The 13292-nt window shown below is 54.9% G+C and overlaps 3 protein-coding genes across 3 annotated transcripts; all 3 read right to left on the bottom strand.

Moving 5' to 3' along the window:
• Window positions 1–1035: 1035 nt before the first annotated feature.
• On the bottom strand, window positions 1036–3410 carry LOC130209267 (gap junction alpha-3 protein-like). Its single transcript, XM_056438825.1, has 2 exons — window positions 3171–3410; window positions 1036–2169 (listed from the first exon to the last, which is right to left on the bottom strand). Exon 2 carries the CDS (start codon window positions 2149–2151, stop codon window positions 1132–1134), a length of 1020 nt encoding a protein of 339 aa, XP_056294800.1. The 5' UTR covers window positions 2152–2169; window positions 3171–3410; the 3' UTR covers window positions 1036–1131.
• Window positions 3411–7023: 3613 nt separating this feature from the next.
• LOC130210079 (gap junction beta-1 protein-like) lies at window positions 7024–7854 on the bottom strand. The gene has a single exon (XM_056440060.1). It carries the CDS (start codon window positions 7846–7848, stop codon window positions 7024–7026), a length of 825 nt encoding a protein of 274 aa, XP_056296035.1. The 5' UTR covers window positions 7849–7854.
• A 1075-nt stretch (window positions 7855–8929) lies between these two features.
• Window positions 8930–12911, bottom strand: LOC130209264 (uncharacterized). Its single transcript, XM_056438818.1, has 8 exons — window positions 12580–12911; window positions 12196–12328; window positions 10463–11501; window positions 10189–10322; window positions 9915–10078; window positions 9644–9798; window positions 9364–9449; window positions 8930–9280 (listed from the first exon to the last, which is right to left on the bottom strand). The coding sequence occupies exons 1-8, from the start codon at window positions 12718–12720 to the stop codon at window positions 9201–9203; spliced, it is 1932 nt and encodes a 643-aa protein (XP_056294793.1). The 5' UTR covers window positions 12721–12911; the 3' UTR covers window positions 8930–9200.
• Between the last annotated feature and the right edge of the window lie 381 nt (window positions 12912–13292).

Here is a 13292-nt window from a genome sequence, read left to right as displayed (position 1 = left end):
GTGTGACGAGTTCTTTCCGCGCCGCGTCCCCCGACACGTCGCCCCTCCGTTCCTCTGTGTATCAGAGGGGGAGACGGGAGGAAGGAGGAGCAGGAGGAAACCCGACTGATTCATCCACGAGTTAAACTCATTTATGCTTAGTATTTTCGCGGAGAACTCATAGTTTTAAAAACGGAAACAGTGTCAAACTGCACTGCCGCGGTTTGACACTCAAAACTTCAACGCACACCGGAAGTAAACAAAGTTGCGTTAATTGCGTTAAAATATTTTAGTGCGTTAATCGCGGCCAAATTAATCGCATAGAAGATTAACGCGTTAACGCTGACAGCCCTAGTATAAATATATATATGTATATATATATATGTATATATATTTATACATATATATATAATATATACATATATGTATATACGTATATATATGTAAATGTATATGTATAAATATATATATATATATATTTATACATATATATATACATTTACATATATATACGTATATATGTATATATATGCTGAAATGATATCTGACATATATTCTTCTCTCCTATTGAATCTGAAACATCAGATTTATATTGTACTCATGTTGTCATGTAGTTATTGCGTAATAGTTCAAGAGGTTAAACACACTGTGCAAAGTTAAGACAGATTTATTGGTACAGACATGTTTGTGTTTACATGAACAGACACAAACACATGAACACAACAACAACAACAACGTGCTGAGGACCAGCCACTGATGGCGTCGCCATGGAAACAGGACAACGTGACTCCTGAGAACACGGCCACTTATTCCGGGCCTCTTCTCTCGTGTTGCGCAACGTTACCCTTCAAGCGAGCCGAAGGTAATAAAGTAAAAATAACCCTGAAGCTGAAGTGACTGAGGCTGGTCGACCTTCACGGCTTCCTCCAAAGAGGTCGAGGCGAAAAGTTTATGTTCCTAAAGCTCCTCCACGCCCACATGAGGCTGAGCCGGCGGTGACGGGGCTACTCGTCATTATACGGGCCCAGAACCAGAACCAGACTCAGTCAAGGAGAAGCAGTAGATCCTGACGGTCTATTCGAGCTGTGACCTTTGACCCTCCACACCCTGAGCCGCCTTCAGGAGGGGGGACGGCTCCTCGGAGGAACATCTTTATATCTGCAGATCGTCTATTCTGGTCTTGTTGTTGCTGCGTCCGGGCCGGGCCTGCGTCGGCGACCCGGGGGCCGACCCCGCCCCCTTCTTCCCTTTGAGGTGGCATTCCTCCGCCATGTTGTCCCTGTTCTGCTTGAAGGCCGCCTTGCCGTGCAGCGGCGAGTCGGCCTCGGCCAGCGGGGACGGCTCGTAGGCCGGCGTGACCCGGTGGACGTAGTCGTCGTAGCCGGGCGCGTACGGCGCCGCGGCCTCCTTGGGCTCGGCGGCGAGGGGGCCGGCCGGGCGGCGGCGGCGGCGGCGCCTCCGGAAGGTGATGCCCTGGCGGCACTTGGTGAAGCCCAGGTGGTAGAGCTCCACCAGGTTGAGCAGCAGCGACACGCTGGCCACGCCCAGCATGAACACGATGAACACCGTCTTCTCCGTCGGCCGCGAGATGTAGCAGTTGACCCGGTTGGGGCACGGCGGCCGGTCGCACGTGTACATGGGCTGCAGCTGGAAGCCGTACAGCAGGTACTGCGCCACGAGGAAGCCCACCTCCAACAGCGTCTTGAAGACCACGTTGAACACGTAGGTGCGCAGCAGCGCCCCCTGCAGGCGGACCCGGCCCCGCTCGTCCCGCACCGGGAGCTTCTGCTGCTTGGCGCCCGCCGGCGGCCGCTCCGCCTGGGGGTCCAGCTGCCTCAGCCGGGCCTTCTCCTTGTGCTTGTCCTCCATGCGCACCAGGTGCACGATGTGGCCCAGGTAGATGAGCGTGGGCGTGGACACGAAGATGATCTGCAGCACCCAGAAGCGGACGTGCGAGATGGGGAAGGTGACGTCGTAGCACACGTTCTCGCAGCCGGGCTGCTTGGTGTCGCAGGTGAAGCCCGACAGCTCGTCGCTCCACACCTTCTCCGTGGCGGCGCTCAGGACCAGGATGCGGAAGATGAAGAGCACGGTGAGCCACACCTTGCCCACCACGGTGGAGTGCTCCTGGGCCTTCTCCAGAAGCTTCCCCAGCAGGTTCCAGTCCCCCATGGCGCTCCGGGCTCAGGCCTGGAGACACAGAGGCAGCTCGGTACCAGACCGGACCGGACTGGACCGGACCAGACCGGACCAGACCGGACCAGACCAGACCAGACCGGACCAGACCAGACCGGACCAGACCGGACCGGACCGGACCGGACCAGACCAGACCGGACCAGACCAGACCGGACCGGACCAGGCCGGACCATACCGGACCAGACCAGGCCGGACCAGACCAGACCGGACCGGACCAGGCCGGACCATACCGGACCAGACCAGGCCGGACCAGGCCGGACCAGACCGGACCAGACCAGACCGGACCAGACCGGACCGGACCAGGCCGGACCAGACCATACCGGACTGGACCGGACCAGACCAGACCGGACCGGACCAGGCCGGACCAGACCGGACCGGACCAGACCAGGCCGGACCAGACCATACCGGACTGGACCGGACCAGACCAGACCGGACCAGACCGGACCAGACCGGACCAGGCCGGACCAGACCAGGCTGGACCAGACCATACCGGACTGGACCGGACCAGACCAGACCGGACCGGATCAGGCCGGACCAGGCTGGACCAGACCATACTGGACTGGACCAGGCCGGACCAGACCATACCGGACTGGACCGGACCGGACCGGACCAGACCAGACTCTGAGGACCTGCTCTCAGAGGACAGCTGGTGGCGGAGCAGGTACTTTTACACGTGGACAGACAGGATCATATTTACTTTAGGGGGTATTTATGGCAAGTGCAGACAGGGGGGGGGCACTTTCCAGTCATGATTCTATACATATATATATATACATATATATACATATATATATAAATATATATATAAAAATGCACATATATATATATAAATATATATAAATACATATATATAAATACATATATATAAATATATTTATATAAATACATATAAATATATAAATACACATATATATATATATATATATATAATGTTTATATATAAATACATACAGTCTTGTGTCCTGGTCTAGGGTCTCGTGTCCCGGTGGACCCACCGTGCTCAGCGTCCCCTGCGGTGAAGCCCCCTCGTCTCCGTCTCCATGAGGCTGACAGCTGACGCCCTTGAAGTGGAACCGGCTCCACACGACAGATCCGGTCTCCTGGGTCCAGATTCGGGGTCCAGACTCGGGGTCCAGACTCGGGGTCCAGACTCGGGGTCCAGGACTCAGGGTCCAGGACTCAGGGTCCAGGACTCGGGGTCTCCCACTGACCACAACACACACTCTCAACCATGTCCGGCCTGCCCTCCCTCCAAGCCCCCACACACACACTGTCTGTAAACTGTTGAAGCTCCGCCCCTCGCTGCCACTGTGAGTGACAGGGCAGCTGGCCAATGACGCGCTCCGCTGCTCTGTCTGGCCACAAGTGGTCTAAACATAGCCGGGTCCTATTAGGGGGGCTCAGGTCCGATCAGGGGGGGGCTCGGGTCCTATTAGGGGGGGCTCAAGTCCTATTAGGGGGCTCAGGTCCCATCAGGGGGCTCGGATCCTATTAGGGGCTCAGGTCCGATCAGGGGGCTCAGGTCCTATTAGGGGGCTCAGGTCCTATCAGGGGGCTCGGATCCTATTAGGGGGCTCAAGTCCTATCAGGGGGCTCAGGGTCCTATTAGGGGGCTCAAGTCCTATCAGGGGGCTCGGGTCCTATTAGGGGGGCTCGGATCCTATTAGGGGGCTCAAGTCCTATCAGGGGGCTCGGATCCTATTAGGGGGCTCAAGTCCTATTAGGGGGCTCAGGTCCTATCAGGGGCTCGGATCCTATTAGGGGGCTCAAGTCCTATCAGGGGGCTCGGGTCCCATTAGGGGGCTCAAGTCCTATCAGGGGCTCAGGGTCCTATTAGGGGCTCAAGTCCCATCAGGGGCTCAGGTCCTATCAGGGGCTGGGTCCTATCAGGGGCCAGGTCCGATTAGGGGGCTCAAGTCCTATTAGGGGGCTCAGGAAGATTAGGGGGCTCAAGTCCCATTAGGGGGCTCAGGTCCCTCAGGTCCTATCAGGGGCTCAAGTCCTATTAGGGGGGCTCAAGTCCTATTAGGGAGGGCTCAGGTCCTATTAGGGGGCTCAGGTCCCATCAGGGGGCTCAGGTCCCATTAGGGAGGGCTCAGGTCCTATCAGGGGGCTCAGGTCCCATTAGGGGCTCGGGTCCTATCAGGGGGGGGGCTCAGGTCCTATTAGGGGGTTTTGAGGTCCTATCAGGGGGGGGGGGGGAGTAATGAGATGAGCTGTAAGGGTTACCATGGAAACACTCTACATGTAACTCTCATGTTTTATGTTTAATAACTTCAAACAAAATGAAACATCAGGAACTTTATTTCATTACATAATAAAAACAGATAGTTTCCACCCTGATGAACACGACCAGGTGATGATGTAGAGACATAAACATTACATTAATGTAATAACATAAACATTACATTAATGTAATAACATAAACATTACATTAATGTAATAACATACACATTACATTAATGTAATAACATACACATTACATATTACACACCTGTCTACCAGCTACATGGAGAATATTAAACTCAGTAAACTTTAAACTTCTTCAAACAGATCAAACAGAAGTGTCAGTAGAACATGAATAAACATCTAAACACGTAAATAACAATATAATATAAATAAACTGGTGTTAGCGTCATTAATGGCTCAGTAAGCTGCCGTGGCAACAATGATAATAACTAATAATAAACTATAAACCTAATCCTCTCATCTCTCCTGAGTCTGGATGAGTCTGGATGAGTCTGGGTGAGTCTGGATGAGTCTGGGTGAGTCTGGGTGAGTCTGGGTGAGTCTGGATGAGTCTGGGTGAGTCTGGGTGAGTCTGGGTGAGTCTGGATGAGTCTGGGTGAGTCTGGGTGAGTCTGGATGAGTCTGGATGAGTCTGGATGAGTCTGGGTGAGTCTGGATGAGTCTGGGTGAGTCTGGGTGAGTCTGGATGAGTCTGGATGAGTCTGGGTGAGTCTGGGTGAGTCTGGATGAGTCTGGGTGAGTCTGGGTCATAGAATCACGCTATATGTGTCTAACCTCTTTCAGATGAAGGTTTTCTTTCAGGGTTCATGTCTCAGTGAATGAGAACGAGTCGGATCATGAACTGGAATCAGGACCCGATCATGAGATCTGAAGCTTTGGTTCTCGAGATGGAGAAACACATAAATAAATGTAATGAAGACCAGTAAAGTCTCAAAGATGCTGCCGGTCCATTACCTTCTATCAGTCGATAGACATTACAGATCCTGGACCTGTGAGGACCCTCCAGGACCCTGTGGACCTGTGAGGACCCTCCAGGACCCCGTGGACCTGTGAGGACCCTCCAGGACCCCGTGGACCTGTGAGGACCCTCCAGGACCCCGTGGACCTGTGAGGACCTTCCAGGACCCCGTGGACCCTTCAGGACCCCGTGGACCCTCCAGGACCCCGTGGACCCTCCAGGACCCTCCAGGACCCTGTGGACCTGTGAGGACCCTCCAGGACCCTGTGGACCTGTGAGGACCCTCTAGGACCCTGTGGACCCTCCAGGACCCCGTGGACCCTCCAGGACCCCGTGGACCTGTGAGGACCCTCCAGGACCCTGTGGACCTGTGAGGACCCTCCAGGACCCCGTGGACCTGTGAGGACCCTCCAGGACCCTGTGGACCTGTGAGGACCCTCCAGGACCCCGTGGAACCTCCAGGACCCCGTGGACCTGTGAGGACCCTCCAGGACCCCGTGGAACCTCCAGGACCCCGTGGACCAGAGGTGGCCAACCCGCGGCTCGCGAGCAGCATGCGGCTCTTTGCCTGGTGTCATGCGGCTCTTACGTTCATATCTAAGTTTGTGTTTTTTTGTATGTGCGTGTTTGCTTCGCTTGAGTTCAATACGGTATTTTTCGTCAAACGCGCATGCGTGAGATGAAAAAAACGCAAAGTTTCCCAGTAGGGCACGGGTCTCAAACTCGTGGGCCAAACGCGGAAAGACCACATCCGAATGTCGAGCGGGCCGTTCTACGGTGGGTTACGCGAATGAAAGTGTCCGAAAATCAAACACTGCACTTACGCCATGAACGCCGCATTATGGGCAGCTGGATGTCCCGCACTATGGCTAAAGTAGTTTACGGTGACGCTTTCTCCAGCCGCCCTCAATTCAGCGGACACGGTGTAAGAGCAGTGTTGCGGAGAACCGCATCCGAATGTCGAACACTCTCTTCGGCTAAAGTGGTTTATTGGTGGGCGTTTGATTACTCCAGCCCCCCATAATGCGGCATTCATGGCGCAAGTGCACCGTTCGATTTTCGGACACCTGTTCTGATTGACACCATGTGAAGGAATTGCTTCGAGTGGCAACAACGGAATTAAGCCAGATTTGAAGAGGATTGTTCAAGGCAAGGAATCCCATAAGTCCCACTAAGCAACATGCATAGTAAAAGAAAAACGCCATTGTAAATTATTCTATTTTTGTTTGTGGACTTGGTTGAACTGAGATAACGTGTGTTTGTGTGTGTGTGTGTGATACAGTGCACACAATGTTCATGGCTGAACATGACTGGCTTGTGGTCTTAGTACTGTAGGAGTCCATTTCTGTCATCATGTTGGTGTGTGACATTTACAATAAATCTGGCTGATCAGAGGTGTGTGTGTGCGCGCGCACACATATGTGTATGATGTGGCTCTTTGCGGTGACACAGTAAAAAATGTGGCTCTTAGTCTCTGACTAGTTGGCCACCCCTGCCGTGGACCCTCCAGGACCCCGTGGACCTGTGAGGACCTTCCAGGACCCCGTGGACCTGTGAGGACCTTCCAGGACCCTGTGGACCTGTGAGGACCCTCCAGGACCCCATGGACCCTCCAGGACCCCGTGGACCCTCCAGGACCCTCAGCAGGCAGAGCAGCGGTCGGTCTTCTCTGCCGGGCTCTTCTTGGTCCCGGTGGACTTGGCCTTGAGGGACCGGTCCGCTATGAGCTGGTTGATCTCGTTGTGCCGGTACGTGGACCACCTCCGACTGATCCAGGCCCCTTTGGACTCCTCCTCGGAGCCCCGGAGGCGGCGGCAGGCCCGGCCCAGCAGGTAGGCGGCCTCGGCCAGGTTGAGCAGCACGCACAGCCCGGACACGGCCAGCATGAAGGCCGTGAAGACGGTCTTCTCCGTGGGCCGCGACACGAAGCAGTCCACCGTGTTGGGGCACGGGTACGCGGAGCACTTCACCAGGCGCAGCATCCGGAAGCCCGGGTACAGCAGGTAGAAGAGGAAGAGGAAGGCCAGCTCCAGGGAGACCCGGAAGAAGATGCTGAGCATGTAGGTCCACCACAGAGCGCCGGTGATCCGGAACCTCTGGTTCTTGGCGCGCTCCAGCTCCTCGGGGCCGCCGCGGCCCGTCCTCCTCAGCAGCTTCTTGTGGGCGTGGCGCCGGTGGGCCACGTGCATGGCCACCAGCAGCGCCGGCGTGGACACCAGGATGAGCTGCAGCGCCCACAGGCGGATGTGCGACACGGGGAAGAAGTGGTCGTAGCAGACGCTGCTGCAGCCGGGCTGCTGCGTGTTGCACACGAAGCCGGACCTCTCGTCCCCCCAGACGCTCTCCGCCGCCACCACCAGCACCAGGATGCGGAAGATGAAGATGACGGAGAGCCAGACGCGCCCGATGCCCGTGGAGTGCCTGTTCACGCCGCTGATCACGGCGTAGAAGGAGCCCCAGTTCATCTTCGACTCCAGGTCTGAGGGGAGACGAAGGTCAAAGGTTTATTAAGGAGAGGTCACGTGGAGGACCCGGGTCGGACCACCACGAGTCCTCATCGGAGGAACCTCCCGGGCCAGAGAAGACCGTCTCGCTGTGGACCTCCAGCTGACTGAGGAGCCAAACCGTCACGAGACGCCGACGACCGGACACCGTCGCTGCCTCGTGATTGGCCGAGCCGGTGTCAATACTCCCAACCTGACCTCCGGCCCCAGAACCAGCAGGACTCCATCAGGAGAACTCCGCTTTGTTTCAGGCAACTGAGACCTCCATTGTTACCGAGTCACAAGCCCATCATCACGGCAACAATAGACACGTTTACCTTCAGCGGCGGTGGTACACACGGATGTGTACGGAGGAGGAGGAATTAAAGCTTCTGTTTGTTGGCGCTGCTGAGCCCGATGCGTTTGGGGAATGCTGATCATTCCTCTCCCGGCGGCGTCACATGCTCCGGGGCCACAAAGGGCCCTTCTGTGTGGACGCGGACACACAGCGGATTGTCTCTGGAAACCATTCACAGCTCTGCACCACCAACACGTATGCTACGCTAACAAGTAGCACGTGATGCGGCATCATGTCTTCACTCCTTCAGCGGCTCGTCTCCTGGAGACCATGAGCAGATGTATTGTTATCAGCTTGAAACGGAATTAACTTTAAATAATGTGCCAGTGGCTCTAAACTCAGAACACGTCTAACACTCAGCGGCCTGACGACCTGGAGGGCGTGAAGGTGATCGGCATGACGTCACCATGGAAACAATAACATGTACTTCTGGTCTCATCCGTGTAACCATGGTAACATGAAGGGATGCAGAGGGCCTCCTTCTTGTAACCATGGTAACATGAAGGGATGCAGATGGTCTCCTCCTTGTAACCATGGTAACATGAAGGGATGCAGAGGGCCTCCTTGTAACCATGGTAACATGAAGGGATGCAGAGGGTCTCCTTGTAACCATGGTAACATGAAGGGCTCTCCAGCCTCCCGTATGACTCGTGGGTGAATGAACTGAAGCTGGTTTATATGAACTAATAACTAAAAACACAGAACTCTCACTCAACAGTTTTATTGTGAAGGTGCAGACGGACACGTCTACCTGTATGAATGCTTTCACATGAAATAACAGGCTGGAGACACAAAATGTAATAAAACCATTTAGATGTTAGGATGACTCATCAGACATGGAGAAAAGACCCAAACAGATTCTCGTTTCACACTTCCACAATGCTATCAAACAAATAGGAAACATTTAAATATTCTGCAATGATATGATGAAGAGCGTTACACCTCCATCACCACGATGGAGCTCCTCCTCCTCTCATCACTTCTTGCTAGTGTAGCAGGAGATGAGGTACTTCTCCCACTCAGACTCCTGTTTCTTCATTTTGAGTTGACTTGAGCCTAAACAGAGAAGCGCAGCGTGTGAAGAGAGCTCTGCTGGCCGCGCTGCATCTGGGGAAACGTGTTCAACTGACTCAACTTACTTATCTTCATGATCCCAGCGTTCTTCAGCTTGTTGTGCTTAGCGTGTCCGTTCTGGGCGAGTCTGAGAGACACGGACGCCCCCCTCCTGGAGTTAAAACACACACACACACACACACGCACACGCACACACACACACACACACACACACACACACACACACACACACACACACACACACACACACACACACACACACACACACACACACACACACACACACACACGCGCACACGCACGTTAGCAAAGGGACACACTTTCATTCAGTTCCTCATTAATTACCTCATGGCTCCGAGCTTTCCCTTTTCCAGGAACAGCTCCACGGCGGCCCGGGGCCCCTGTGGGTGAAGTCGGGCGTAGAGCGTTCGGTTGTGCACCATCGCTCTGAACCAGCCCACCGCCTCCTCCGACCAATCGCCGCCGTTCACAGGCGTCACCTGGGGGCCAGGAAATGACCAGACGTACCGTGAACGGCGATCACGTCTTTCCTCTCATGGATAAGGCCGTGACGAATCAGGACACTCAGACTTTAACCCTCTAGGGAACCACTCACATGGACCAGCGAGACCCCGACGGCCTGCTGCGGCAGGACGGCCATCTCCGGGCTCAGCTCTGTGATGTTCCACAGAGACAGGCAGGCCGTGTCCCCGTAGTCCAGCTTCTTCACCTCCACCTTGATGGATGTCCCCCCCCCAGCTCCATCAGCAGCATTATCATCTGACACCAGGAGGCAGAGAGCACTTCAGGGTTAAGCCAACAGGAAGTGACACCGCTGCCGTCGAGAGGAACGCATGAGCACAGCTGCTCCCACTGAGACCTGGACGCACCTCCGCTCACTCCACAGATCTTGGTCACCTGAGCCCGGCACCATTGTTCCTGCTGAGGGAACCAACCCAGCACTTTAGTTCCAATGTCTGGAATGCAGCTCTGCTCGCCATACGAACGGCTGGCGCTCCAGCTGCTGCAAATGAGAAGTAATGACAACCAGAAACATGTGGATATTAAAACAGAAAGCAGCAGAGAACAAAAAAGGAAAAGTGGCTTCATAGGCGGTTCTGAGACGAGGGTTCAGAGCAGGCGGCCGAGAGATGAAGGACTCACTGGGCGAAGAGGGCCCGCAGCGCGGCGCTGGAGTCGGCGTGTTGGATGTAGAAGTTCCCTGGACTGACGCTGTGAGACACCACGACTTCAGCCTCCTCAAACCTCCGGACGTGGAACTCGGGAACGGCGACGCGCCGAGTCCTCGGAGCGGCTTCAGGTTCTGTGCGTTGCAGACTTTGGGTTTTCCGCTGGATGTTGAGACGCGAGTCCTCTTGGGCCCAGCTACTCGGGCGGTCCTCATGACCCACGGGGCGAGCTTCAGATTTCCAACGTCCCGCCTCGGTGAAGACGTCTCCAAAATCCCACAATTCAGTGTTTGTGGCGATGACACAGCTGTAGGTCAGAGAGCCGCTCGCCTCCACTCGCTTCACTCTGAACACGGGGACCTGGTCTCCAACGGGTGCACATGAAGTGTTGGGAGCCGCCGCGGTCACCGGGTCTCCACGGCGGCCGCTCTGAGACTTGAGGCGTGGCTCCGGTGGCAGAGAGCAGACGCTCCTCCTCCGCTCCGGGCCGGTGACCTCCAGAGCGCCCGTGTGTTTGGCTTTGGCTCTGAGGAAGTGGAGCAGCTGAGAGGAGGTTTGTTTTTGGTGTTGCACCCGGACATCTTCCTCGCGCCCCCAGCTCATCAGTGGGGATATTTCCATTGGCTGAGGGCTCCTGGTCTCCGGGACCAGAGCCTGCATGGGAGGCGGTCGTATCGGCGGCCTCTCCGGGTGAGTCTCACGTCTCTCAATAATCGCAGGTGGAAGAATCTCTGCAGCTGATGGGCGTTCCTCCTCACAAATAACACAATGTTCTTTTTCTTCAGCCGGCGAGTGAGGGGAAGAGCCCGGAGCGGCGCTGTGGCGTCTGGACGAGATGCCGCCCAACACGACGTCCTGCCGGCCCTTCAGCTGGGCCGCTCTGGCCACGGAGCACGCCGTGAGCGAGCTCTGCGCCGAGGGCCCGAGCTTCAGAACGGCAGTCGGTAGAATTCTCTCGTCTCGATTGGCTCTCGCTCCGTTTTTGACAGAAAGCTGGACACAAACTCGCGGCTCTGCGAAGAGGACAGAGCCGTGTTCAAATGGAGCTGCAATGAAACGCACTGATACAGATTCATATGACATCATTTGTTTGACATTTGTCTACATGTGTATATCAACTGGATGGATGTTAAATATACCTTGTAAAGAAGAACACAGCATCTTTCTTCCGCAGTGTCAGAGCTGGATCCCTAAATGTCTCCCACATTCAACAACTGGCTGCCTCCTCAGGCTTCATGCCATCATACAGCTGGAGGCTTCAGAGAAGCCCAGTTGGCTTGTTGGCTCTTCCTGCACAGTGATCTTCATTTATCTCTGTTGTGATCATTATTTATTTTTTATTGTTTGAAATAAATATTCTTTAATTAAAAAAGTAAGTTGGCCTTCTCGTTGATTTAGAAGAGACCAGCGAGGTTTATACAAATGTTTAATTCATGAAAGGCTTCTTCATAAATTGCCCTTATATCCAAGGTCACATAACAGCTGTTCGCCTAACACAGGTACAGGACCCGCTGCCGCTTCTACCTGTTGAACACCGTTTTCAGATGATTTTGGAATAACTGCAGCACAATACGTGAAGCTGGATACTCTGGTTCCAGTGGGTCGATTCAGAAAGAGTCAACATCCTCATCATTTAAGCTGCAGCTGTGTTTAAACGAGGACGCCTCGACATGGACCATCAGTGTCCTCTGAGTGTCCGCAGCTCACCTGCCAGCTCCTGCAAGGAGCCGGTCAGCTCGGCGATGGCCTGGTGTTTGGCCTCCAGAGCCTGAACCAGGTGCCCGAACACACCGGCAGAGGGGAGAGGGGACCTCAAGAAGCCGTGAACGTCCTCGTAGGCCTGCGGGGAGAGAGCTCCACGTGTCTTCAAGTTACATCAACACATTACTGGAATCATTATAGAATCAAGACCCTCTGAGGAGGGGACGTCTCCCTGGCAGCGTGCTAGACTAACATGTGAAGCGACCTGGGCGGGGTGAGGCGGCGCAGGTGCGCTAGCGGGCGGACCGCGTGGCTCTGGCTCCTCACGAACCCGCCGGCCACGATAACCACGGAGCTAGAGATGCGAACCCGATGCCACCATGAACTCACCGTGCTGGTGAGGTGGAGGAGCTCTCGGTCCAGCGCACTGCGGGCGACCTCCAGCATCCAGAGCTTCAGAGTCAGCTGCACTTTCTGTGTGATTGTGGCGGAGTCCGGCCGGCGGGGGGCGGCCTGCTGCTGCGGAGTCATGGTCGTCTGTCGGTTAGCTCACGTCACCGAGCTAGCGGCTAGCGTTAACGAGCTAGCTGTTAGCTCACGAGCTAGCGGCTAGCGTTAACGAGCTAGCTGTTAGCTCACGAGCTAGCGGTTAACGAGCTAACCGGTGTGTAGCTGAGTCATTGAAACTATCCCGCTCCGAAAGACGTCGACGTGCCGGCTCGAATCGGCCCCGCCGTTGATTGAGCTCCAGTCCCCTCACAGAAAGGTGTGCTGTGACGCTGCTGTTGGTGGGCGTCCTAATCTGCCTCTACCTGCCCTGTTACCGGAGTCACCGGCCGGCCTCCTCCGGTTGAGCTGCTGCTGCCACCGTGACCCGAGACACACGTGCAGCTAATGGAAGCACACTATTGTGTGTAGTGAACGTTCTACTGGCACGTCCTTCAGGACCACGGTGAATTCTTTCTGTACATGTCATTAAAATATTAAATGTCACACTTGAAGGAAGGCCAACATAAAGTTGGCATATTTGAAGAAGGTGATGTAACATAAATACCTGTCTGGCTGTTGAGGGCCCTGCCTGACGCAGGCCTCCTGAGCACAGG

This window comes from Pseudoliparis swirei, chromosome 19 (assembly GCF_029220125.1).
Source record: "Pseudoliparis swirei isolate HS2019 ecotype Mariana Trench chromosome 19, NWPU_hadal_v1, whole genome shotgun sequence".
NCBI lineage: Eukaryota > Metazoa > Chordata > Actinopteri > Perciformes > Liparidae > Pseudoliparis > Pseudoliparis swirei.
This window is presented reverse-complemented; position numbering and strand designations above follow the sequence as displayed.

Bases quoted from the DNA above. Each gene is read 5' to 3' on its own strand.
- LOC130209267 (XM_056438825.1), bottom strand. From the start codon at position 2,151: ATGGGGGACTGGAACCTGCTGGGGAAGCTTCTGGAGAAGGCCCAGGAG.
- LOC130209264 (XM_056438818.1), bottom strand. From the start codon at position 12,720: ATGACTCCGCAGCAGCAGGCCGCCCCCCGCCGGCCGGACTCCGCCACA. The intron at 9,450-9,643 runs GTAATTAATGAG...TTTTAACTCCAG, and splicing joins GGAAAGCTCGGAGCCATGAG to GAGGGGGGCGTCCGTGTCTC. The intron at 9,281-9,363 runs GTAAGTTGAGTC...TTCTCTGTTTAG, and splicing joins CGCTGGGATCATGAAGATAA to GCTCAAGTCAACTCAAAATG.
- LOC130210079 (XM_056440060.1), bottom strand. From the start codon at position 7,848: ATGAACTGGGGCTCCTTCTACGCCGTGATCAGCGGCGTGAACAGGCAC.